This window comes from Trachymyrmex cornetzi, unplaced genomic scaffold (genome assembly GCF_001594075.2).
Source record: "Trachymyrmex cornetzi isolate Tcor2-1 unplaced genomic scaffold, Tcor1.1 scaffold75, whole genome shotgun sequence".
Lineage (NCBI taxonomy): Eukaryota > Metazoa > Arthropoda > Insecta > Hymenoptera > Formicidae > Trachymyrmex > Trachymyrmex cornetzi.
Window position 1 is genome coordinate 1415126 of NW_017300081.1, and position 25979 is coordinate 1441104.

At 38.0% G+C, this 25979-nt stretch overlaps 1 protein-coding gene across 5 annotated transcripts in view; it reads left to right on the forward strand.

Moving 5' to 3' along the window:
• The window catches only part of Rim (Rab3 interacting molecule), a 63698-nt gene extending 38275 nt beyond the window's left edge, over positions 1-25423 (forward strand). Inside the window, exons 10-26 of one of the 5 annotated variants that reach the window (XM_018518451.1) lie at positions 517-526; positions 2031-2330; positions 2919-3170; positions 3476-3646; positions 5950-5979; positions 7293-7449; positions 7940-8109; positions 8203-8372; positions 8536-8773; positions 9540-9992; positions 10173-12817; positions 13692-13868; positions 15365-15473; positions 21727-21938; positions 22016-22158; positions 22238-23246; positions 24949-25423. In XM_018518451.1, the coding sequence (XP_018373953.1) occupies positions 517-526; positions 2031-2330; positions 2919-3170; positions 3476-3646; positions 5950-5979; positions 7293-7449; positions 7940-8109; positions 8203-8372; positions 8536-8773; positions 9540-9992; positions 10173-12817; positions 13692-13868; positions 15365-15473; positions 21727-21938; positions 22016-22158; positions 22238-22444 (5444 nt within the window). In that variant the 3' untranslated portion in view covers positions 22445-23246; positions 24949-25423. Of the gene's footprint in view, positions 1-516; positions 527-926; positions 951-2030; positions 2331-2918; positions 3171-3475; positions 3647-5949; positions 5980-7292; positions 7450-7939; positions 8110-8202; positions 8373-8535; positions 8774-9539; positions 9993-10172; positions 12818-13691; positions 13869-15364; positions 15474-18099; positions 18311-21726; positions 21939-22015; positions 22159-22237; positions 23247-24948 lie in introns of all 5 variants that reach the window. The other 4 variants (XM_018518447.1, XM_018518448.1, XM_018518446.1 and 1 more) reach the window with 4 other exon arrangements.
• The last annotated feature ends 556 nt before the right edge of the window (positions 25424-25979 follow it).

A 25979-nucleotide genomic window follows, 5' to 3' on the forward strand; every position in this document is an offset into this window, starting at 1 on the left:
CTATTGTCATGTACTAATGAATTTTTTTTGGATTTCTGATTTCAGATGAGTTCCTGCCGAGTTATGCTGCTCACCGCAAAACCACTTTTTTTAAAACACATCTCCGTAGACCGGCACAGATTCACAATTATTGAATATTTTTGTACGAAAAAATTTTGAAATATACTTCAAATATAACTTTATTGGATATGTAAACTTAAACAAATGTATATGGTTTCATTTTGTTTAAAAAAAATCCTTAAAAATCGCTTTTTTCAGCCCTCTAAACATATATAACTCCTTAATGTTATAATTTTCTACTGAACAGTGTGTTATACAACATGTGTTATATTATTATTATATTTGTACTATTATATATTAAATGAGCAATTATAATTATATTGTTGTAACGTTATTGTTTGTATTCTGCAGGTATATACACAAATGGTAATTATACAATTAAAAGGGATCAGATCGTTTTAGGTAGATCGGCTTTCATTCTTCTCAGGATGTCAATTTGGATGTAGCAACAAAGAGTTAGAAAAGAGTACATTAGGAAGATGTGTTGTTTTAAACTGAATGTGATTATTATAGAATCAGAAGTATTTTGTTTGAAATGCATTTACATCTTCCTTTTAGTTGATCAAAGAAAATATTAACGTAGTTTGTTTCATTCAAAAAAATTTTTCCGTAAATCTTCTTGCTCTATTTTAGGTAAGATTTATCGGGAAGATGAACAATAAGAAAATCAGCACAAATTAAAAACAGACGGAAGAGAGTTGAAAAATAATTATTCTGATTAATAAAATATTTATTAATTAAATCTCATTACACATAAAACAGTGCAATGTGCCTCTCGTTACTAACACTGCGTTACTCGCATGAGTATACGTATTAAGCATATAAAAAATAACATTATGCTACGGATTACATTTTTCGCATTTCAGGTCTTAAGAAATGCTTACTATGGGGTAGGCCTCAGACAACTTTCTTTAAACCATTTTCTATTGATCAGTGTTTCTTGCCTGTACCATTAGCCTTTTATCTCCATTATCGACCACCGTTTCGTGAGATTTTGCCTTCAAATCTCAACAAACGGGACCGGAATCATGATTTCGATGCTACGACAAGATGTATGGCGAAGCAACGAAGATTGATTTACTATTTATTCTGCCTTGAGTATCGTCGATGTTTAACGTAGTTGTAGATCGTAGTGCTAATGCACCCCTCCTCCTCCCTTCGTTAAAAGAGCACCGTTGTATAGGTATAGTCTTATGGGAGCAACAACTATTATATATTATATGTATTATACAAGATATAAAGATGCCGATATATAATATATAAATCCCTCATATCGTGCTTCCTCTCTACTTATAACAAATCACGAGTATCTCGTGTAATCCTTATGGATAAGTGTAATTTGCTGTATTCACTACTGTCTATTATCTCCACTATATATCGATCTAACATTATTATCATAATAACTCCCCTTATTCCTTTCGTGGCTCGTTGTCACGGATTTCCGTGATTGTGAGAACCCGTGCATGCGGACTCCACTTCTACGAAAGACGTGGGTGTTTCCAGAACTGTTCAGAAATAGTTTATCGATTTTGCAACATCCCTAGGGGTTCGATGACGTTGTGAGATAGAACTTGGTTTTCGCATCTATAATTTCGCACACTCAAGTATCCGATCGACGCAGAGATTTTTCGAACAGACGTCTAATAGACATCTCAATCTTTCAAATACTACTTTGGACGTCTTGAGGATACATTTTCAATCTTTCGTCGTTTGAGTATTTATCTAATACATATCGTATGAACATAAATATTAACATATTCATTGCCAATAAATGTGAGTGCCAGTGATCGGTTGGCAATAAATATGTTAGCGCAATGAAAGCATGAGAGTTTGTTCATTCATTGGATCACCCGAATTTCTTCTTCTGCATTTACCGTCGTCTCTTACTTCTATTCGTTACTTTCCTCATGACGAATCTCGCGCGTACCTTCTCTTCACGTGAATCGCTGCAAGATCGTAGATACGGAAAGTTATATCCTAGTCGAAGCTGCACGATCACTTGCAGAATTGTACGACGCGAGGCGTGAGAAACCCTCGGTTTTAGTGACGTCGCCGGGCTCGCCGGACCTGTACGCCCAAGGACGCAGTCGACACTCCCGACATCCGACCGGAAATGCGAACGTGGGCGGCAGCATCCAGGTGAAGCTGGGCTTCGATCCCGTGGGACTTCAGCTGATCGTCACGATAATATGCGCCGCGGGGCTCACCCCAAAGAGCAACGGCCAACCTAGAAACCCTTACGCCAAAGTTTTTCTGCTTCCTGACAAAAGGTAAGTGAATTTACTGAGTATTATTATTTTATAGTATTCGATGACAGTACATTTCAATCGAAAATTTCGAAGAAATACGCGTAATACCTGTGAATGCTCCGATATTCATAATTTGAGCATCGAAGCATCTACAGATAATTCAATCAAATATCATGAAAACTCAACTAAATACATTGTTTAAAATATATTATTTGATGTAAATACGTTAACATTATAATTTTGTTTTACACGAAAAAGAACGGTTTTGCTGAAGTAGACCTAAAAATATTTAGTTATGTAGGTCTGAAAATAATTTTGTTAGATTAGCAAAATAATTATGTAGGACGCTCAAACTGGTTGATAGAATGTTGAAACTTTATGCAGCATTGCTCATCATGCTTGAGTTTTCTGCATAATTATTTTGATGGTCCAACAAGATTATTTTCAGGTCTGTATCTACCTAAATTTTTAGATATTTTATCAAAATTGTTCTTTCCGTGCAAAATATTTTAACAATGATTATTCAGTTTGTGGTCTATTTTATTCTAACATAATTACCGACTAAACTTTCGGATATTTTATACGCTCTTTTTTTAAATGTCACTATAGCGAAAAATCGAAACGACGTACGAAGACTGTGGCAAACACGAACGATCCCAGATGGAATCAGACTTTCGTTTATAATGGAGTCAGACGTTCGGAGCTGAGGAAGAGAGCACTGGAGATTACGGTCTGGGACTACGCTAGGTACGAGGCGAACGATTTCCTCGGCGAGGCTGTCCTGGAATTGGCAGTATGTCTCCTGGACGAGGAACCAGAATGGCATTCTCTGACCGCTCACGGAGAACACCGGCACGTTAGGTATGACTCGCACTCGCGGATGCTAGTAGTTCCAATGCCAATGCTAAAAGCGATCAAATAAATGCTTCGCATCGATACGAATCCCTTACGGAATGTTTGACAATGTTCCTATGTTATACCTCTCTCTCTGCGTATAATGTGACGTAACATTGTGCAATGTCTTATCTCGTGGGTCTCAGAAATCTGTATTTTACGACAAATTCATTCTGTCCATATTCTTTTGTTTCTAAACAAATAAAAATAAATTTAATATTGCGACAAAATGGCTATTACCGTTAAGACTATTAACTATTTTTACTCTTCAGGCATTACCAAGATGATGACATGATAGATTGTCATCTTAGTCCGCCATCGACCACCTCGAGATTAAGTGACTCCGACACCTCGGAGTGCGACATTACGGATTGTGACGTGTCTAGAGAACAGAGGAGAACGGCTGACGGTGCCAGCATAAGCAGTATTGGCAGTTCCTCTAGGTAAGACTATTTCTTAAAATCTTTGTAATATATATAAATCTCCTGGTCTAACGAAAGAGAGTATATTGAAACTGTCGGAAAAAAAATCGCTTAATTCAACTAGCTTATAATGTCTCCGTTGAATACTGCATAAATCCGTCATACGCAAATCGAAACGTTTATGCGAGAATCATAAGATATCGAATAGAGATAAGTCTATATTTTATACATTACTGAAAATTAAATACGGCATCCAAATGAATTCAGCATACTTGATGGGTAGGAATTACAATGTTAATTTGGCAGAGTTGCTGTCCTCGATTTAAAATCTAGTTTACAGATGTCGTAACTATTATCGTTATTGTTACGATCTTTATTGTACAAAGAAACGTTATTTCAGTGTACGATACAGAATATTTTCCCCAAGAACTTCTTCCTTTAATATCCTACCGTTAGAATTGGACGTTTATCGAATCTATGCAATTAGAGAGAACTTTACGTGGCTTAAAATAAATACACGATAAAAAAGTCTTCATTAATTTCTTTTACTCTTTTTACCGATCATTTGTCATAAAGTTATTGTAGAGAGTTGTTTCTTTTAATAATTTGAAAATAGTTTCCGTGAAATTTTGGAAGCGGTTCCGATATTGAGTTCTGATTTGCTTTCTTTCTTACGCGACTAAAATGTAAGCCAAGTGCAGAGGGAAAATAGAGACAAGTACGAATATATAAAATAAATGATAGCTAACGGATGTCTGAAAAAAGATAAGACTCGAACGGGAGGGGTCAATCGAAAGAAAGAGAGAGGGTAAAAGCTAAGTTATAAAACTGGGCAACAAGCCAATTGACATAGCAGTTGTCCCGCGACCGTTGCTAGCTCCGGAAGTCAGTCTGAAATTCGTATTCATATTAATACTTCAGTGACAATTTCCGATTATTATTCTTGAGTGTAAAGTAATTTTTGTGTCGAAGTTTTCGAGTCTCTACTTGTGTGCGAAATGAAAGAAACAATAGTACACGTCAAAAGAAAATGAAGATAAGAAGATAACTGTTTTAAGAGTTAATCTATAACAATAATGAGCTCATTCCAAATCGCACAGTTACTAAATTAATGGATCTCAGAGAAGAAAGTTAAATACATAATAATTTATTGCTGTTGTAATAAATTATTCAGTTACAAAAATATGAAGTTTGTGAAATCTGCATTGATGTGAATTAATCATCAACGACAACGAAATTTATTACGTAACAAAATTCGTGATATGCATATGCGCGATATTTATAATTCTCATATTCCCCTCAACTCCCTTTAGCAAGTAAACTTTTTGAAATTGTTTTAATGTCAACACACGTCTTGCTCTCGCTTTAAAGATAGCTTGCCCATAAAATTTTTCATCGACGATACACGCGGCAAATCGAATCAATGTAGCGAATTCAATGAACACGTAGGCTATCTTCGATAGGCTTGGCAGGTAGAGTGGCAGAGATGAGGATAAGCCGAGATACTATCCGGCGTCGCTCTGCACTTTTTTTTATATCGTACAGCTTCGATCTGCAAAGTGAACGCTTCTAAGCGCGCATTAGCCTGTAAAAGCTTTCTCCGAATAATTGAAACATTCCAGTCTGCTTTGAGAGCAGCGGACATCCTACGCATATTTAAACAACCTTCAATATCGTTTAATGAGATTATTCGAAAGGGTTTCGCCAGTTATATTAACATATCTATCGTCGTCAAATCAACCCGACGACTAATACAATGAACAAAATGTCTACATTTTAATAAAATATTATTATTATAATTCTGCGCGGACGTTATTATATATATTTAATGGCGAACTACGAATAGGTTTTCTGATGTATCACACGAGAATTACAAAAAAATTTATTTCCATACTATTATACAAATTCTATACCATTTTTTTCGTGTCCTCGCGATATCCTAAAAATATTGATAGAATTAAAAAATATTACACTGAAAAAATAGTCTGGTTGCATTAATTGGAATTCAGGTCAAAAATGGACAAAGAATGTTCTAATTTGATCTATTATAATTCCAATTGAGATAACCAGAATTCTGATAAATATGATCAGACTCTTCTAATTCGTCCATTTTCAACCAGAAATTTTTGTTAGGATACGCGTCTATAAAAATCTGTTGTTGGACATATTTTAAATTGATACATTTAATGCGGACAAAATGTTTCATATTAAAAATGTATAACTTGTGGAGAGATAAAAAAAATAGACAATGACGCGTCGGCCGCGGCCGCGCCATCGCCCATTGATTTTAATTTTAATCGTGTGCTTTGTGATTTATTTTTTAGGTTTCATAATATGCCGTCAAATTATAAGCGGTACGGCCATTACAATTTATATCTTCTCTTTCACGAATCACGCAGTCACACGTCTTGCATCCTCACCGCTAGGTTCTGTATTGCGCGTAGATCAGTCAGTTAGTCATGCCGACAAGCCGGAGATGTAATAGGGACGTGACAACGGGACGTGTACTGACGTGATCATATAGCTAATTTAATTTAAGAACGGACAACAAAGACCTTCATTTGACAAGGATATTACTTCCAAGCGTGGATGGGAGGAAAGGAGGAAAGAAAGTGTCCTTTCTTTTTTTTTTCGGAGAAAAAAAGAAACAGCGACCCTGATACGGACGTCGTCGGTGACGGGAACTACTATCGACAAACAGAAAATCTCTAACGTCTTTTGTACTTTTTTACGCGCGCGATATTGTATACGCAAGTCGGTGAATATTGCAATGCACAATATGTTTCAGTGTTATAAAATTTTTGAGACAATATCTATCCTTCGTTTTCGTTCTTTGTCAAGGCGCGAAAACATAGTGAAATGAACAACGATATGTTAAATACGAATATTTAGCAAATCGCCATTCATGTAGGCACTTTAGACGTCATGCTGTCATTGCTTCTTGCATATACGCATATTGTATTAGATGCGACAAGACATGGCTTCTAGAATGCTTAGTGCATTGCAGTGCATCGGCCGGGGTGGATTGAGTTTCTCGAAGCTTCGATTGCGATTCGCCAGATTTTCGTTGCCAAAAGTGGTGAAAATTATTCTGGATATCTTACACACTTCGCGCCACGGTCGTTCTTTTCGACGTGCAATACTTACGTAGTACTTGGCACTCATCTAACGCACTTACACGGCATATTCTTAATTTATGGCGAGTCACCCTCTTTTTTTATCGCGCATACTTTCATTTTTGGCAACGAAAAGAGTCTCGCGATCGAGAACACCAAGGAGAACGTTCGACTGCATTGCCGAGTAACTTGGAGCTGCTTCGCGCCAAATTAGGAGATACGCATTCGCAGTTTGCAATCTGAAAAGTCGAATTGAGCTCACGCTTATATTTTATGTGCCAAAATATGAAAGATACGAAGAAGATTTGAAAGATAACGAATGAAAGGACTTTGCGGATTTTATTTTTATTTTGATGTTTTGGCTCCGTCCTCGGTGCTGTGTAGCTCATTCTCGCTCCTAGCGTTCTGAACATCTTTTTTTCCGCTTTCCCACCATCCTGGCCGCATGCATTTTAATGATTAGCGCGAGATCACAGCACTCGCCTCATTTAACTTGTAAGGCACGCAACATTCACTGATTGATGAAAAAAAATGAACGCATGCTGGAGCAGCCACTATTCTAGCCCACCGCCGGAGAGAGAACTCTGCATCGATGGTGAGCATCGGAGTCGAAGAGATATGTCACCTCAGGGACGCAAAAGGGCAGCCCTAATGATTTCTCGTGACCAACCCGCTACTATCGGCTCGAGTTACCAGACATATCGTAAGGTAAGCGTTCGAGGTTTATGTTTTTAATTATCATCTGAGCACTGATCGGAAAAATTTTTTTAATGGAGCATTTATAAAAGAAAGTGACAATATCTGAGCTTTGACGGGAACTTTTAACTAGACTAAAATAAATAACATGGCTTATAATCGATGATTACGCATAGTTCTGTTGAAGTATTTAAAAACTTAGTTAGATCTGAAAATAATTTTATTGGATCATCAAAGTAATTGTGTAGAATTTAAGCGTTGATGACAATGCTGCAAAAAGTTTTAACATTCTAGCAATTAGTTTAAGAACATCTTACATAATTATTTTGATGGCTTAAACAAAATTATTTTCAAATCTGTACTTAATTACATTTTTAGATGCTTTAGTAAAATCGTTCTCTCAATGCGTGAATGGAAAAAGAATATAGATATTCTATTTTTGAAATATACATGTTATTAGATAACATTTATTGAGATGTACATTATTAAATACGTACCGCAGGACGAGATCCATCGGGGAATGATGGGTCACAGGTCGCATAGCGCGGCACCTATGGATTCTCCAAGCATTAGATATCGAGGAAGGTCTCAGAGTCCCACCGGTCATCGTTCCTTGTCTCCACCCGAGCATAGATCGATTCCCTACTCGCACGGATACGTTCATACGACGAGGTATAAAATATCACAGGGGGAAAACTCTTTTGACATTATCTAGATTACATACTTGTGGGAATCAGAACTGGACTTACCATTGCTCCTATTTAGATTTGGCTCGAGATCGGCGACCGCTACACCTACTGGATCGCCAAAGAAACGTCAGCTACCTCAAATCCCGGCAGCTTTAAAGGAAAGAGTCGCGCAAGATTTTGAGGAACGAGCAAGATTCATGAGACATCGCAACAGACAGTCGATATACAGGAGCACGGGTATGAGAGGTTTAATGTTTTTTATCGGAAAAGTTATTGCATTTTTCCGATATTCGCTTATTTTTTTGGTACTACTGAAAGAATGAAAACCAAGATAACAGTCAATATATTAACTTATTCTTTTTATAAATTTTTATTGTGTATCTTCAATAATTGATTAATTTATTCTCAGGCTGGGAAAGGCATTATAGTGGCCTTTCGGACTCGGATCTTCCTTCAATCGGACACGATCCATTAACATTGTCACACAGTCACGCTCACAGAATGCACAGGCCGAGGAGGGGGCATTTAAGTCCCGACAAAGATGTATTGGGTGATCTTGGAGATTCTGACATGGAAAGCATAGCTTCGGTAACGAGCAGTGCCTTTAGTACTCAATCGGAACGTCCACGTGGATCGAGAGCGCTAATGTGAGTATAGTTTTATAATTAAATTTCCGTTATTTTAGCATACGAATTACCTCGCGTTGCGGCAGTCAATGTGCAAAGCAACGCAGATTCAATAGAATACCCCGTTAGAAAGGAGGATCTGAGCATCGAGCGTGCTGTTTTAAACATATATCGCTGTAACATTAGGATGCATCGTAATACATCCTTTATGTCACGATAAAATCGATAATCTGAAGAATAGCACACTCATCGGCTCAACCTCTCGAGTCAAGGAAAATCCCTGGATTAAATGGACATTGTCAACTAAATGGATATCCCGTAGTTGCACATTTTCACATCCTGCTTGTGTACGAGTCAAGTCTTCCGATATCCTTCGCGCCTTCTCTATAGAACGATTAGATTGCACTTCCTATGCACTGTGTCAATGTCCATTTAATTAGTATCCCATTCTAAGAAAGCAGGGATCAGTGCGTGGCGTTGGTCGAACGGTTAGGTAGTTGTGTCTCATCGCGTTCATAGAAATGAAGAAAAAGCATTGCTAAGTACATCGATCGCCGCGTGTCTCTTCTGAAATGCCGACCCGTTGTTCTCGGCGAATCGACAGAGTCGAGTTCTGAGATGTTAATGACCGATATGCGTTCGATCGATCGCGAACGCGCGGTTAAATAATAAAAAAAAAAAAGAGAGAAAAAGGAGCTAAAGAAAGATGAAAAGCGGAATGGGCTTACCCTTTGGCTGTGTTCCCGCAAAAGTGCTAAACTCTCTATATGAAAAACATTGTTTACAGACCGACAGTTTTAATACCCGGTGCCATATCCCCCATACCTTCGCCCCCTAGGCGCAATAGGCGCAGGCACAAACTTAGGGTACCCTACAGCGAATGTCATTGTCCCATCAAGCCCAAAAGCAACAACCCTAGCAAGTGTCCCACCCTACATCCCCTCGTACGGAGCAAGTCCGCAGTGGTACGCTCGTTGTACAAAAAGATGTGTACGCCATTCACGAGATCGCAGACCGTCGACGAGAACATGCTGAGATATTACAGCTCCGAGACCAGCGAGTACAGCGTTTCCGAGGGGTACATACTCAAGCCAGAGAGACTCGTAGCTAGTAGCGCTAAGAATCGTATACCGGCGATATACGTCGAAGATTGCCTCCGCGTCAACTTTAACGATCGTTTTGTGGAAAAGTTTCGCTCTAGGTATTCGACGCCGTATCTCGCAGGAGGATTTGATACATTGTCGCGTGCACGTAACAATTCCGCGGTGATGAAAACGACGATGACGACGACGACGTCGATGACGACGACGACGACGACGACGACGACGACGACGACGATGACCATGACGACGAGGACGAAGACGAGGACAAGGCGACCGATTGTCGATTCGATCGACTTCCCTGATCATTTCGATATTAGGAGCATAGACGCTAGATTGCATCCGCGTAGGTCTTTTTTGTCCGCTAAGACTAGGAGCTTCGACGTGATGCACGATACATACGGTGATCGTTTCGATACTAGGCCAGGGGCCGTCGGTCTGCTATCGCGCCGGGCCAAGAGTTTCGAGTACGAGAGCATTTCGAGCAACATATTCAGCGACGACAGTCTCAGGACGGCCAGAAGAAAACTCAAGCGGAATCTCTCTCTCAGCGACGCCGGGTATGGTGACAAGATACCGGCGCTGGACGATCAGAGCAAATCCTACTACGATTCTAACGGTGACGACAAAGTGCCTACGAGTCTCACGAATAAAGAGACAAATTACGATTTTCTGCTCGATCAGGACCACAAACCGTTTTATGGATATGACTCGGAATTTAGTTGCGGCGAAACAGGAACGGAGATTTACGTTCCAAGTTTCGACAAGCAGAACACCGAGACCGACGATTATCAAGCTTCTTATAGTTCCCGTTTAACGGACGACAATGGTCTCTTCAGTGACAACGACCGTGCTAATCTTAGAAATGTTCTGGACAAGGATGATACTAGTAAGAAAAAATACATGGATGGAAGTTACTTGAATCACGACACCTCGTATATTAGGGATATATCTCCAGGGACAAGAACGAAGAAAGTAGACAGCGATCTTCGTACTTCGATTGGTGATGTCTATAGTAATATTGAGGAAACTTTTTCATCTAGTAAAAATTATGATCGTGATATTCTCGCGAGAACCGCCACAAAAATCCACGATGTCACAAAATCCACTAACATGGATGAGTGGATGTCGAAGAACGTAAAAGGTGTCCTGCGGTCTCATGGAGCAACTGGTCGTTCTTATCAAGAGGATAGGTATAAGACTCGCGAGAACTGGGACACTGATTACGACGAAGGATTTATAGATCGGGAAAAGGACTACGAACAGAAGCAGTTTAGTTACCTAGACAAAGGCATTTGTGCCTTAAGAACTAGTGGATCAGTGCGCGAAGGTGAATATTTTCATGATATAACGAAACGTTCTTGTGCTGTTCAGGGAAAATGTTATGCACTATCTGATGATGATGACAAAAAGTTCACGACGAACGATTACGTCAGTTTTCGTTCGTCCGACGACTACGATTATTGGACTACGCACAGTAAGGCGGAAACATACGAGGATGGATTCGTGCCGCGAAGACGAAGGCGAAGAAATAGGAGAGGCAGTAGAGATGGAGGCGCAGGTGACTACGAGACCCTGCCACGGACCAGAGACGTGTCAGGCGCTCAATCGAGAATGGAGAGCAAGAAATTGATGACAATCCAACGAACGGAGTCCACGCCGACCCTACACTCAGACGAAGACGTGAACTCGCTTGCAGACCGCGCCAGACGTATGTACCGTCGCAAGCGAAACAGCAGTTGTCCAGAGAGTAGAGATCTACGAATGTATGGTCCGCGAGGAAACGGTGAGAGAACTGTACTGGAATCTGACGAGGAGTTCGGGTCAATGGAGACGGTAGTCGGCGCTGATTATTTCCGTCGTACTTCGGGCTACGTGGCGGACGCTAGAACAAACGACGGCATTAGATCGGGCTTCTTTGACGCGGAACAAGACCGTGATAGCTACTTAGACGCAAGATACGATCACGAGGACCGATATCAGGATCGCAGTTATCCGGTGGCACGCGGGCTAGTTAGGTCAGGGTCGCAACGTTCTTCGAGTCGCGATGCGCGATACGTATCGCGCACTAGGCGTAAGAGTAGTTGCCCGGAGTGTCGTGAGCTAGCACTGTCCTCCTCGGAGTTAGGTAGGTCGGGATCGCTATCGCGAAAGGGTGACGATCTTCGGCGTTCATCGTTAGAGACGAAGCATAGATATCGTAGGCGGAACAGCAGCTGTCCGGAGGCTAGGGATCTCGAAATGCTCGAGAAGAGGCAGCGTCAGCAGCAATTCGTGCAGCTCCATCAGCAGCAACAGCGGCACTCAAGTCAGCAGTATCAGCAGCAACCGCAGCAGCAACGGCAGCATCAGCAGCAGCAAGCGCAGCACCAGCAACCGCAGGGAAGTAGTAAGAGGAACGTGGCGATCAGCGACACCCTCGAGTACTACGAGTACTCGATGGAGAGCGAGAGCCAATGCAGCGAGAACTGCGGATTTGGCCCGTGCGATCCGCGTAGGCCCCGTAACCGAGCACCCCGCCCTGGTAACGCTAATTCGAGTCTCTTTGATTCCCAAACCGCTACCTCCGACACTGCTAAAAACTACCACCCACGGATCGACGATCATCACCACCAACACCCACAAAACACGAAAACGTCGCCGCTCGCCAATGTCGCCGATGTGGCGTCGACGTTTCTGCCACCGTTGCCGCCGTCATCCTTGTCGTCCGCTCGACGACGATCCCGAAAAAAATCCATTTACGACGTCGACGTCGTCGCCGCCGTCGCCGATCGTCGCGACGACGACGACGCTCGGAATCGTCGTTCTTCATCTATGCCCGAAAGCAGCGAGTACACCAGTCAGTCGAGCTCGTACGAGAAGACGTCCAGACGCCAGGTCATCGACAATGGCCATGACGAGCACGATAAGAGAAGTCAGTTCACCAGAAGTCTCAGTAATGCCGATGTGCCGCAGGACGAAAAAGGTAAGGGAGAAAGTTCATAGTGATTGAAATTAGCTCTCTAAAATGTTATTTCGATAAATTCCATTTTTTAATAACAAGATATATTTGCATCGATTACGTTATCCATTGAATAAACATAATTTCATGAAATCATTACCAAATATTATTTCTTGAATAAACATAATCATATAATTATGGACTTTTAATAATTTTACATATCTATATGATATCGAAAATTACGCTTATTAAAATTATATTTCTTGATTATCAAATTTGATTTCTCTACCATGTCTATTCTATTGTATTTATCTACTGTATCCACATCTTGCTGTTTAATAGAAATTTTGTTTAACACTTATAGCTTTGATTTTTCACTGAATATAAATTCTCTTTAAACAGACATCGATTTTACTGTCACGATGACGTGATATATATAACTAAGAGAGCGAAGACTGAACTCTGCAAAAGTGTAACATGAATTTTCGTTGAGATTTACAGTCACGAACTAGTTGCACTCGAATTTAGCGGTAGTTAATAAACTACGGACACACGTCCGCGCAAACGTTCTAAAAGTTCCTTTTGAGTTCGCCGAGTCACGAACGTCTTTTTCTGTCTTTCTTCAACGATAGTAGAGTAAAGATTACACGCGCATTGCTTCTTATATTTTACATGACAATTATGTTTTTAACCGTGTGTTGCGAAATTTTTAGTTTAACTGACCGAAGCTATATTCTATTATGTAAGTTTGCTTCGTGCTTTCATTCCCCTATTTTCTAAACTGACGTGACAATAAACAGGACGAGAACACAGAGACGTGGCTCACAGTTTTTACTTCACCCTCGGGCCGCTCTGATTTAATTCTAAATGTGTACAAGTACGTGTTCTTGTTTCGCAGACACGGGTAGTTTCAGCGATACTGCGATTGCATTGAACGTTGAAGAAGCAGCGAGGAGAGGTCGTAAGAGCTCGCCAGGAAGTAAAAGCGGAAGTGGCAGCAGTAGCGGAAGCGCGGTGCAGTACCAAGCGGGTTTGGGCAAGAAGAGCAATAGTACCAGCCAATTATCTGCGACAGGTAACACATTGTCACGCTGGCCATTTCTAGTTAAGTTTGCGTTTAGTCTCTACGTGTTATACGTAGTCGTGATTTTCGTAAAGATCGATCGTTCGCGCGAAACTAAAGTCTCCCGGTGCGCGATATTAGAACGTTTGATCGATGTATGACACCATCTTGCGCGACATTAGACAGTTTTCTATTTTCCTGACATTTATATCTTCTCTCTTTAGTGAAAAGGATATCGTTTTCTTCAGAACATCAATATTTCGTAAATTAGGATAGAGTAGTTTAGCATCGTTAGTGTGTAGATTATAACGGTGTGCTCTCGCTACGTGTGTACAAATCAGGATGATGCAAATATGTCGTCGATGTACGAACGCATCTTGTTAAACGTTAATGAAGATAAATTCAATAGCTTTGAACGCATACAACAAAAATTTTTAGTTACGTTTTACATAAAGTTTATAGTCAAAACATGAATGAAGAATGAGAATAAGAAGAATAAGAAACCACGGGTAAAAAGTAACAAGAATAAGCTTGTGTTTGAAAACGTGCGCGGTTGATGAAATGCAGAATTAGTGTGATTGATTACAAACTTCATGTATAAAATACTTAAGACATGTAATATTTTATATGTAAGCATTTTGTATATAAAATATTTCGATGCATACTTTATATATACAGTTATAACTACTTTATATATAAAATACTAAATGTAGGTATTTTATACACACATGAAACGTAAGATTAAGTTACTAAACAAATTGAAAATGATACAAAAAGTACGTTGTGCTCTGTTTGAATGATTTTATTTTACTAATTATTCATTATCTGTTGTACCTTATTCTTCATATTTCAAGTCTTGGTCGTTACGGTTGCGCGGATTGCATTACAATTCGATTCGACGGGTAACGAATTGAACGATAACAAGAGCATATCGTGACAAAGCAAAAAAACCCAATAAGCGGGGCAGTATGTACATTCTAATTGTATTCTTGTTTTCTCCGCCATCCCTCCTCATCTCTATCTGCCTCTTCTTCGACATGAACACACTCACACTTTACTTCTACCAACCAACCACCTCTCGACGCTGGGGGACCATTCACGTCATCGATCTGCACCCACCTGCACGATTTCTCATCGTGGCGGCCGATCGTCGCCCCGCGCTTTCGTGTGCTCGTGTTCATGGAACACTCCACACGGATCACCATCATCGATTTGCTGGACCGATCGCCAAAATAAAAAAAAATAAAAAAAACTTGAATCGATACTCTGTAAAAAAATCGACTCTATAAACTGACATTATGCTCACAACTGTTGCTCTTGCTACCGCAACTTGCAACCACAAACGAACGAACGAACGAACGAACGAAACGAAACGAACAACAAAACTGTTATCACATCACGCAAAATCCATAACATACCACGTGCGTCTGTTGGTGGTACATGCGTGGGCGAGGAAGGACGGAAACGGCGGCTGGGTTTCGGGAAGAAGGGGAAGTCGTCCTTTACAGTTCACAGGAGCGAGGAGGTCCTGCCGCCGGAGGACACGGTCGGTGGTAGGAGCGGCCGGCAGCCGAGCTCCGCGAGCAGCGACGGCGAGGGGAGCGGCGACGGGGACAGGTCCGATTTGCTCTCTCTCAGTAGAAACACTTCTCTCTTTTTCATCTCTCTTTCACTTTATTTTCCTCATTACTTTTGCATTGACACGGGAGCGATCGACTGTGGCCGGGGGGGGGCGAAGGAGGGATTTACGTCTTTACGTGGGGGCGGGCGCGGCATTTACCATCGAATCGTACGTCTTCGCGACTATGAATTCTGAGTGTTTGCACGAAGACTATTATGTCGCGGAATATGAAGGACGATACGTATAATCCATATAGCGCGTAATAAAAATTGTCGCGCGAGTGGAAGAGCGAGGTACTGGGTGGTACTCATAGTCGGATCTTATATTTAAGACCGTCTCAAGTATCAGTTTTAAGATGTCATGAACCAATCGGAGAACTGTATTAACATCTTATGATATTACTTAAGACGGTCTTAAAATAAGAACAGACTATGAATACCGTTCATTATTGATAGAGATTTTTACTCAGGTATACTCTGATCCCATTAGTCGTAAAATTGGATCAAGCCTTCGACGAAATGTGAGTACACGTTGCAGGAGGACTTGCGATAGGAAGAACAAGAAATACTGTCTCTACCGATGAACACCGTTGTTAACAGCAACAATGAAACACACTACACATCACTTTTTAGAGGCCGTGCTTTAGTCGGAGTCGTGCGAGTCTCTCTCGTGATTGTTGTCGGAAAATACTCTCTTGCCTAAAGTTGAATCGGCTCAGTACAGCGGATCCGCAAAGGATTCTCGTATGCGTTGCCATCGAATATTATTTTTCTCTTTTTTTTTTTATTGTACACAATCGAAGAGAAAGTATTTTGCGAATCTGCACGTTTCTACAAATAGTCACGAGGTGATTCCTTTCCTTCTCGTTATTCTAGATCGTAGATGCTATTTCTACGTAGCATTGATACGTTATTTCTAGAGAAACGTTCGCACGAGTTTCCTGGGCTGTAACCTAACAATAAGCTCTAACAATAAGCTCTATCAATATACGTGTTAAATCGTCTGTTTTTTTTTTATATTTCTTCAGAGATGCAGAATCCATCGTCTCTAGTTATGTAATATTTATTCCGACATGACGCGAGCCACGCAGATCAGGAAACTCATATCCTAGTTGCACAAATATAGTTGTGCTGGCGTTTTTTCGTGACTCTAGAATAGTGTCTCGGCACCGTGTGTCACGTTATAATCGTTCCGTTTCATACAGCTTTTGAATCTAGATCGTCGCGTGGTCAATTTGAATTTTTCAATTGCATCGAGGTAAGTTGGCCACCTGTGTGATACGTAATTTTTTTATTATTTCTTAGAAGCCGCTGTTGATACGTGCTTAAGGTGAGAGTACGCTACTCACACGGCTTTTGACTTTTCGATGTCCTGAATCGTTGCCATGCTTTTACGGAGTATATTTACGTTACTATATATATATATATATATATATATATTTCTGCGATGTCACTGATTACAAATCTATCGTTGAATGTGCTGTCAGATAAATGCGATGTCATTGATTACAATTTATCGTTGAATGTGCTGTCAGATAAATTATTTCCGGACAATCCTTACGTACTAACTTGATAATTATACATTTTTATTGCATTTTTCTAAATTCGATGTACAAATTATAAGTGTACAAAATGTATGTATATGTATAATTGTATATATAATTATCTTTGTACTTAAGGCGTCCGGATTCAATAATCATACAACATGGAATAATATGGTAGATTAAATATATATATTAATTTTTCTAAAGTCACAACTAATTAAATTTTATAGAGCAATATAAAGGAAGATATATTAATTGTTTCTGACTAATTTTTTTTTCGACAGCCTGCGTAAATTTATTCAAAAGGAGATTAATGAAGCATACTAGACGACTGAAGGTTTATCTATCTATACTTTTGTGTGCTATCTATTACTATTAAAACAAATTTTTATTGGATCGTCTTAATGATATTTTATGTTTCTATAAATTGATTTTATTTTGCATTTAGTAATTCCAAAAAGAATAGTCTGTTATGGTTCATATAAATGCTATCACGTTATTTGTAATATGACGAACGTCAAAACTTACAATTTTTCATGTAGGACACTAAGATTAAATATATTCCTGTGTTAATGTCAAATGCAAATGGCCGAGCAATGTTATCCCGTTACATTTCACTCTAAATATAACACCTCAATAAATTTTTACATTCCCTTTTCCTACCTATGTAGAATTCAATTTAAAATGTTTCTCGAATTACAAGATCTCATTTCAGTTCTGCATTTTTTATCACTGATCATTAGACTATTTCTGGAAAAAGAGTTGAGAGAGTAAAAACGAGAAAGCAAACAAAGCATGAGAGAAGAAATTTGCATGGCACAGAGAGAGAGAGAGAGAGAGAGAGAGAGAGAGAGAGAGAGGGAGAGAGAGAAGTAGTCAACAAAATCTTACATGTTGAAATTGTGTTTGTTATTTTATCATTGCTCGTGCGAAGATAGGCTAAATTAATAACCGGAAATTCGGTAGCTCTCTTGGATACCTGAGGATGAGGGAGAGATGAGCCGCTGCAGTACCGGCGTACGCAGATATTAATAAAAGACAATAGTTTAGCGGTATTTCTTGTTTGGTTTACAACGCAGAGTGCGGCGGGATGATCATCAGCATTGGTGGAAGTGCCGGCGCCGTGGCACGCGGTGCCGGCTTATCGAACCGGAAACGTAACAGCACGCCGTGCAGCATACAACGATCCGAGGAGATCATGCCGGCCTACCAGCGCTTTGACAACAAAGGATCCGCAGCCAGCGATACTGCCGGAAGTCTCAACTCGATTTCTAGTTCCGAAGGAAGCTCGTAAGTAGTGGACTCCACCTGTGGCGACCAATTCTGCAAGCGGAAAAAGCGCGAGATTCCTGATATATACCCTTACTTTCTCTCTCTCTCTCTCTCTCTCTCTCTCTCTCTCTCTCTCTCTCTTCTCTCTCACTCTCTCTCTTCTTTCTTCTTTTCGGTTTCTTTTCTTCTATCATTTGACGCTGATCCTACTACTAATTTCTATTCCTCTGTGATTTTACTTACATTCTGCCCTCTTAGGCCGCTTGCACCTTGACTAAACGCAAAATGAGCTGTAAGTTGTAATTGAGCTATATGAAGGTGAGTTTATAGATTAATATATATTATCGGGAGAAAATAACGAAAATATAGATAAGAGTAACAAATTCTATGTTTGAAGTATATTTCTGTTGTGTGTTAAATATATTAGACTTATTAAAATATATGTATTTCAAACAGGGTTTTTCTCGTATATTATTGAGTTTCTGTACTAAGAGAAAATAGAATGAAAAAGTCTGAGTAGATAGATGAGAAATATTAACAGATGAATTAATATAAATTCAAAAATTATGAGCACATAACAAGTAATGTCGAGCATGGATGTAACGCTTGCTCAGTTTAATGATTACTTGCTTTCGAATATTGTTTAGTAAGTTCATTATTTGAGGTGTTCACAGCTTGCAGCTCATTGCTTATCGTTTGTCAATGTACATGCTTATTGTCTTTTCATACTCTAACTCTAACTCTATAATCAATGGAAACTTATTCTTTGTCGTTCGTATAAAATATGTATTTAACTAGAAAAATTAACAAATTTATTTATATGTTGTATAAATTCTCAAGATAATTATGGTGTAATAAATTATTATTATTGCTATCATAGAATAATCTTAGTTATAGACAAAGAATAATCTTGCTTATTTATCTTCTTCTATATCTTACTCCTTGTATGCGCCAAGATCTGTCTACACCTAAATCATAAACGCTCCACATCGATTATTAATTCGATTTTTAGACGTATAATTGAAAGTATGTCAGTAATACGTCCGTGATTCGAACTGTGTAATTACATGATTGTGACCACACGCTTTTTTTCATATCTCTTCGATTTTTGTCAATTTGCAATTTAGATTATTCATATGATTTTTCTCACAGTCCCTTTCTCGATTTATATTATCCATTATACTATCCATAAACAAAGTGCTGTTTACAAAATCCATAAATGAAAATTAGAAATTTAATGTTTGTATATCATATCATCATGTTTTATTGCAAGATGAGTAACTTGTTTTTACACCTGTTTATTCTCCCCTTTTTTTATTTCGTTGAGTTATATTTGACATATAATAATTGAATAATAATTTATATAATCAGGATTAAAAAAATTTTAGGAAATGTAATATTTTTTGTATCAGTAGAATACTTGTATTGTATGTCAATATTATAATGCGAGGAAAAAATATGTATTATAAGGTACAGTCTTCGACGAATTAGCTGTGGGATTTATATTCTACTGTCTTTTTCTGTCTCCTTTTTATGAAAGCGTCCATAAAAATATTGTTGTTCATTATCGGTGTTGTTGTCGTCTTGGCTTAATTGCTTGATTGTGGCAAATGATTGTACTGCATTACCTCGGAGCACCGTTGCACATATATAATGTACACACACATACATATATACACATACACACGCACTTTTGTATCTATGTCAATGTGATATCTCATTGTCGCGGAGTTACATATTTTCTACCTACATGGTAAGAAAAACCCTGTGAATATGTCGAATGTCACCTAAGAATGTCTTCGCAGGACTTCACGTCTTCCCAATGGTTTCCACCTACTTCTGTACGATCCATTGTCTTTTATATACTCGACTATGCTATTTATTGATATATCGACGTTTCTTGTAAAGTAATCCCCTCTGTCTTATGGATTTCTTATCATTTCCATAAAGTGTGTTTGATATATCGTAGAATAGGTATTGTACAGCGTGTGTATCTTTTAAAGTACCTGCCAGTTCGAGGTGTAACAGTAAGAAATTAAAAATAAACTAAACGTAGGTATGCGTGCCTACGTGACTTACAGGGTGTAAGCAAACGCTTTGTCGGTTTGGCACAAAATGTTTAAGAATAATAATTTTGCTAATAAGTTATTTTACTCTTTGGCAGCGGTAATATGGTCGAAACTTCAGAGAAAATGATTGGGTGCAATCGGATGTATGAACTTCTATTCATATGACTTTGCCCGACACTCAAATATACTGTCGCACTTATTGGTGGTATGATAATATTAAAATTATTATATCTATCTTAAACGGCTGACAATGCTACTAGATATAATTACTCCACAAAAAGGATGTATATTTATTTCATAAGATATTACGAAAGCTAATTTCTAAGTATGATTAGTTATTAGATTAACAATAATTTTGAATGGCTGTATGTATACTCGATGTGGATATCCACATTTATAGCAAATCTGTTTTTAAAAAGATCCGCTTATCTTTAGTAACGTGAATCTTCCCAATGGCGTAACGACAAGTAAGTGTATGTTAATACAAATCATTTTAATTAATTTTTTGTATGATTTTAATAAAGCATGTTAAGTAGATAAATGTAAGCGAAGAAACAGTACTCAGTCGTATGTTAAAATTATCGATAATCAAAAAAAGATACAAGATAGAAATTCTAAAAATAATTTTCATATTGTATCATTGAAATTAATTATTGCACATTTATATATTCTTTGCATTTTTTTCTTCGATTGTATACATTGAAATGGACTGATTACTGTTATTTATAATAATTATCCAAAATCTCTCTTTCTGCGCATTTAGATTAAAATGCATGTCTTAGCAATCTGATATGTTTTTAAACTTATTTACATAATCTCTTTTTTCCATGTGTATAATATTATATTTACTCACTATACACTGACACTACACTTTCAGCGTGAGTTCTTCTTATCTCAAACTGAATGAGGTGTGTTCTCTATCTTTTACAACTTTCGTCGAAGGCTTGCGAGAATTGTCCCTCGCTCCTACGGAAATATACTTTCGTTTATGATTTTTCTCCTTCGCATTTTCTTCATTGCATCAGAGAGTTCCTTCGAATACTATAATTTTCGGCTTGCAGTTTTCGCGCTTTATTTTTTCTACTGTGGGTTATCGTACGTTAGAACAGTCAAGATCATTGTACATATACATCTTGTATAAGTTTAGTGTGCGAACAAGAAAACGGAAAAAGGAAAACTTATAAAATAGAGTTCCCATTTTTCATTGGTCGCACGGTAAACACTATCAGCTAAATTTTCACTCTTCTTCACCCGAAGTCTTGTATTATTTCTCCAAGCATTTTATTTAAATCATTCTTCATATTTTTTCTAATACCCAGAATAAGTTGCGTTTCTTTACTAAATAAATAATTTTAAAAACTGCAGTTGGTCTCCCAGCCTGCGAATGGCAGGCGACGGGCAGTTGAGAAATTTCATTGAAGATCTCGGACCAGGCCAAGTGGTCGGAAGACAAGCACTCGCTACCCATTGCCTCGGCGAGATTCAGCTGTCGTTGAGCCATACGAAGGGTTACCTTGAAGTAGAGGTCATACGTGCCAAAGAACTCAAAGCGAAACAAGGCAGTAAAGTAATACCAGGTTAGTCAAACTTTGATAAGTTTCACGATTGCCGAAGTGATACGGACGCGCTTAGTTTTTCGACTCTCTTATTCCAGCTTCTTACGTGAAGTTGTATCTGGTGAACGGTAAAAGATGTATAGAGAAAGCGAAAACCACGACGGCCAGAAAAACGCTGGATCCATTCTATGGTTCGCAATTATTGGCTTTCAAAGAAAACTGCCGAGGTTGTATATTACAGGTACGTCGTTGGCTGTTTTTCTAATTTTCTTTTTTTAATTCAATTGCGATTTTATGCGCATTATTGCATACTGTTTCAGGTGACAGTATGGGGAGACTACGGTCGGATAGAGGGAAAAAAAGTGTTCATGGGTATTGCACAGATCATACTGGATGAGCTGGACCTCAATCAGATGGTGATCGGATGGTACAAGCTGTTTGACACCCAAGCCCTGGTCAGTGGAGCTTCATCTCTTGCTTTGTCCCGTCGATCTTCGGTTACGTCTCTCGATTCTTTTAAAATCTAAAAGAATGACTGTCCGAAGAACGTACCGAAATATTCCTTTTATACGTATTTACTGAAGAGATCTTTAAGTTTCTTGCAGTAGACAGAGTAGCGCAGACACAGTTGAGTTCGAGCTCCTATCGCGGTGCACCCAGTCGCTTTTATCATTAACAGAATACTGAAATGCACGAGTCTCGATGTACAAGATAGTATTACATTTGATTAAACAATAGAAAATGTATGGAAATTATTATAAACATCTTTAATAACTTAAGTGACACGTATAAAATCATTGCTTGATGATATTAAATGTAGTATTAAATAAATATATTAGGGGATAGAGAGTTCGAATTACTACAACCATAAATTGAAAGAAGTGTTTAAATAATTCTTTACCGTGTTGTAATATTACATATTCTTCACTATGGTTGACAGAATTGAAAAGAATCTTATACACCCTACACGCGTATTCCCCATAGGCTATTAATGTCGAAGCCTAAAGCTATTTAACGAGTGACGTTCGGCTCTGAATACGGTAAAGTAAGTTTAACGAACAACATAACGAGGAATATACAGTATGAAAAGTGCGATTGTATACGGATAATAAAAAATTCTGCGAAATCGGAATGAAAACGAGAGATATAAGCAATACAAAGGCGATGCGAGAATTTAAAAAGAGTGAAAAAACATACGAAAGGATGTCTTTCTAGAAACACCACTAGTACATCACATATAATGTACGGCATATCAGACGAGCCACTAGTCTGTATGTAGACTAGATGTAGACGTAGCAGCCATGTTCCCGGAGCGCCAGATAGTTTTAGGTACGCACTGAGATGAAGGCATCGTTCGTAGATAGTTGGACAAAGATTTAACATGGGTACATAAAAGGCGATATAATAAAAAAGCGCTGATACGATTGCAATCTTTCGCGGGATGATTCCAATGTCTATTCGTAATACCTTCACGATCAAGTACCGTAATATCGCTCGTATTTTCAGGATATTAACCTTTCGATCGATTTTCTCAAGTACCCATGTGAAATCTTGATACACATTTGTTGTTGCCAATATCTTCTTTTCATTTTCACCGTTTCTGTATAGAAATCTCCTCTTATTATTCTTTGAAAATGCTTGCCCTATATAAAAATACTTCCATTTCGGCTTCGAAGTAGCGACATAGGTCGGTATTCATAGTCAGTTCTTATTTCAAGACCATCTTAAGATGCTAATACGGTTCTCTGATTGATTTATGACATTTTAAGTTTGTAAGTTAAAACTATTTTCAGTATAAAACTCGACTGAATACCGGCCATAGTGTCGATAACAGAAAGGATACGAGATTACGTTATCATATATGCGGTCGAAACTTCGTTGCCACGTGCTGTATGCATCGATTTTACCTTTCTGAATTTGTAGAAAGAATATGCCTTTGTCTACGAAATTTGGTTCGATATGAAAATAGTTCAATTTCCATTAATCCTTGAATTTACTATTTGCACACTGTAAGTTTAATATTTATCCTCATCCATTTAAGAACGACTTTTATAGATTTCCTGATATTGCTTGATATACGTCACATTATTAATTTCGACCTTTGCACAATATTCATTCTCTTTTTCATGACTCGTTTGAACGTCCTTGTAAATGGTATAAATCGTAACAGTTTTTAATATGCTTGAATTTTTAACAATATAAAAATAATATGAAAAGTAAATGAAGGTAAGTTTGTGCCGTATTCGGAGTCCTATGTATCCTCTTGTATATTTTCTCAAAATGTTTTCAAGATACAATCAATTTGAGATATTGAATGGTGTCGAAGAAATCTCATGATAAATCGTGAATTTATACAGGGTGTCTGGAAATTACCGCCAAATGTTTCGTGTGTAAGTAGAACAGACTATACTGAGTCGAAAAGTCTTGTACCATTTTGCGGTGTCAGCAATAGTTAACGAGATATTAATTATTAAAAATTGTAAAATATTAGTCTTGAATAATTTTTTACTCAAATACTATCAACTTTACAGAAAAATTGCGAGAGACAAAAATCATTAATTTTCTTCTCATAAAGTTCGGAGAATTTTTTCAGAATTTTTTAATACCGTATTTTCTCATGTTCGTAAAAATAAGAAAACGCAGTACTAAAAAGTTAATAAAAAATTCCGAAAAAATTCTCAGAACTTTATGAGAAGAAGATAAATGATTTTTGTTTCTTGCAGTTTTTCTGTAAAGTTGATAGTATTTGAGTAAAAAATTATTTCAAGACCATTATTTTGCAATTTTTAGTAATTAATATCTCATTAACTATTGCTGACACCGCAAAATGATACAGGACTTTTCGACTCAGTATAGTATGTCCTACGCACGAAACATTTGGCGGTAATTCCCAGATACCCTGTATATACGATGACAGTGTATGATGCGTGAATCTCATATGCATGTGCATTGAGAATTTTTATCATTCAATATTTCATGAAAAGTAAATGTTATATATTTGTAATTAATAATACGTTTGTTTATTTTCCAGTGAAAACAAATTAAATCGAGCAAGTTCAGGATAGATGTGAACTCAAATGTGGTGCACTAGATAAATAAGATGTGAAACGGTCAATGACACTCGTTTTCAGTGAATCTAAATGTGGTTAAGTGAAAAATGAAATTCATGAACACAGTGAGAAATATGCGATACATGGATAAATCACGGACTTCATTTAAACGGCATGTGAGAGAGATTTAAAATATTGAGACATTTCAAATGAGAAGACATTTCCAAACTTTGTATATAATTTAGGACAGTTCAAGTATGTCGATCTCCGAAACGATCGGCTAAAAGACATTTATCGTTGTCAAATTTTTAGTCAAAAATGTCACCGTCAGAGCATATATTATTTAATGTAAATATTATAATAACACTAATATGAGAATTTGCGATATGTGCGCGCAAGTTTGAATGGATAATGACATTTACTTTATATTCTCGTTGACTTTCTACGATGATCGTCGTTATAGTTTTGATTTTTTTTTAATTACACAAACTCGATCTAATTTAACATTTTTTAAGTTAGCATCGGAATAATTAGAATGTACGATGATATAATTAATTACACAGTTTGTTCCCTGAATATTGACATTTATTGGTTATCGTATTAGCACATGTTACTTGGCTTTTTAAATAACGTTTAGTAATCTGTGTCCGAAAAAAAAGAGATACTTATTATGATGTAGAAAATATGGAACAGGCATATGTACTATATTTCTCAAGTACGAAGCAGACTGATAAATCGATTCCTACACATCTAGTTTGGATCTTTTCGTTGATAATTCAATTAGCAGTCTCAAAGCCAGAATTAGCAATCTCAAAGTCAGAATGAAGTATACCCGAACGATTACGAATCAGCTTCGTTTGAAAGCTTTGTTTGGAAGATTTCATTCGCGTATAAGAACCAGTTTTCGAAACAAATTGAAAAAAACAAAACCGCCCATATAACTCGCGTAAACGGGACGCGTCGCGGCAAAAATTCTCTTTCGTACTGATTTTGTACAAAAACAGTGAAATGC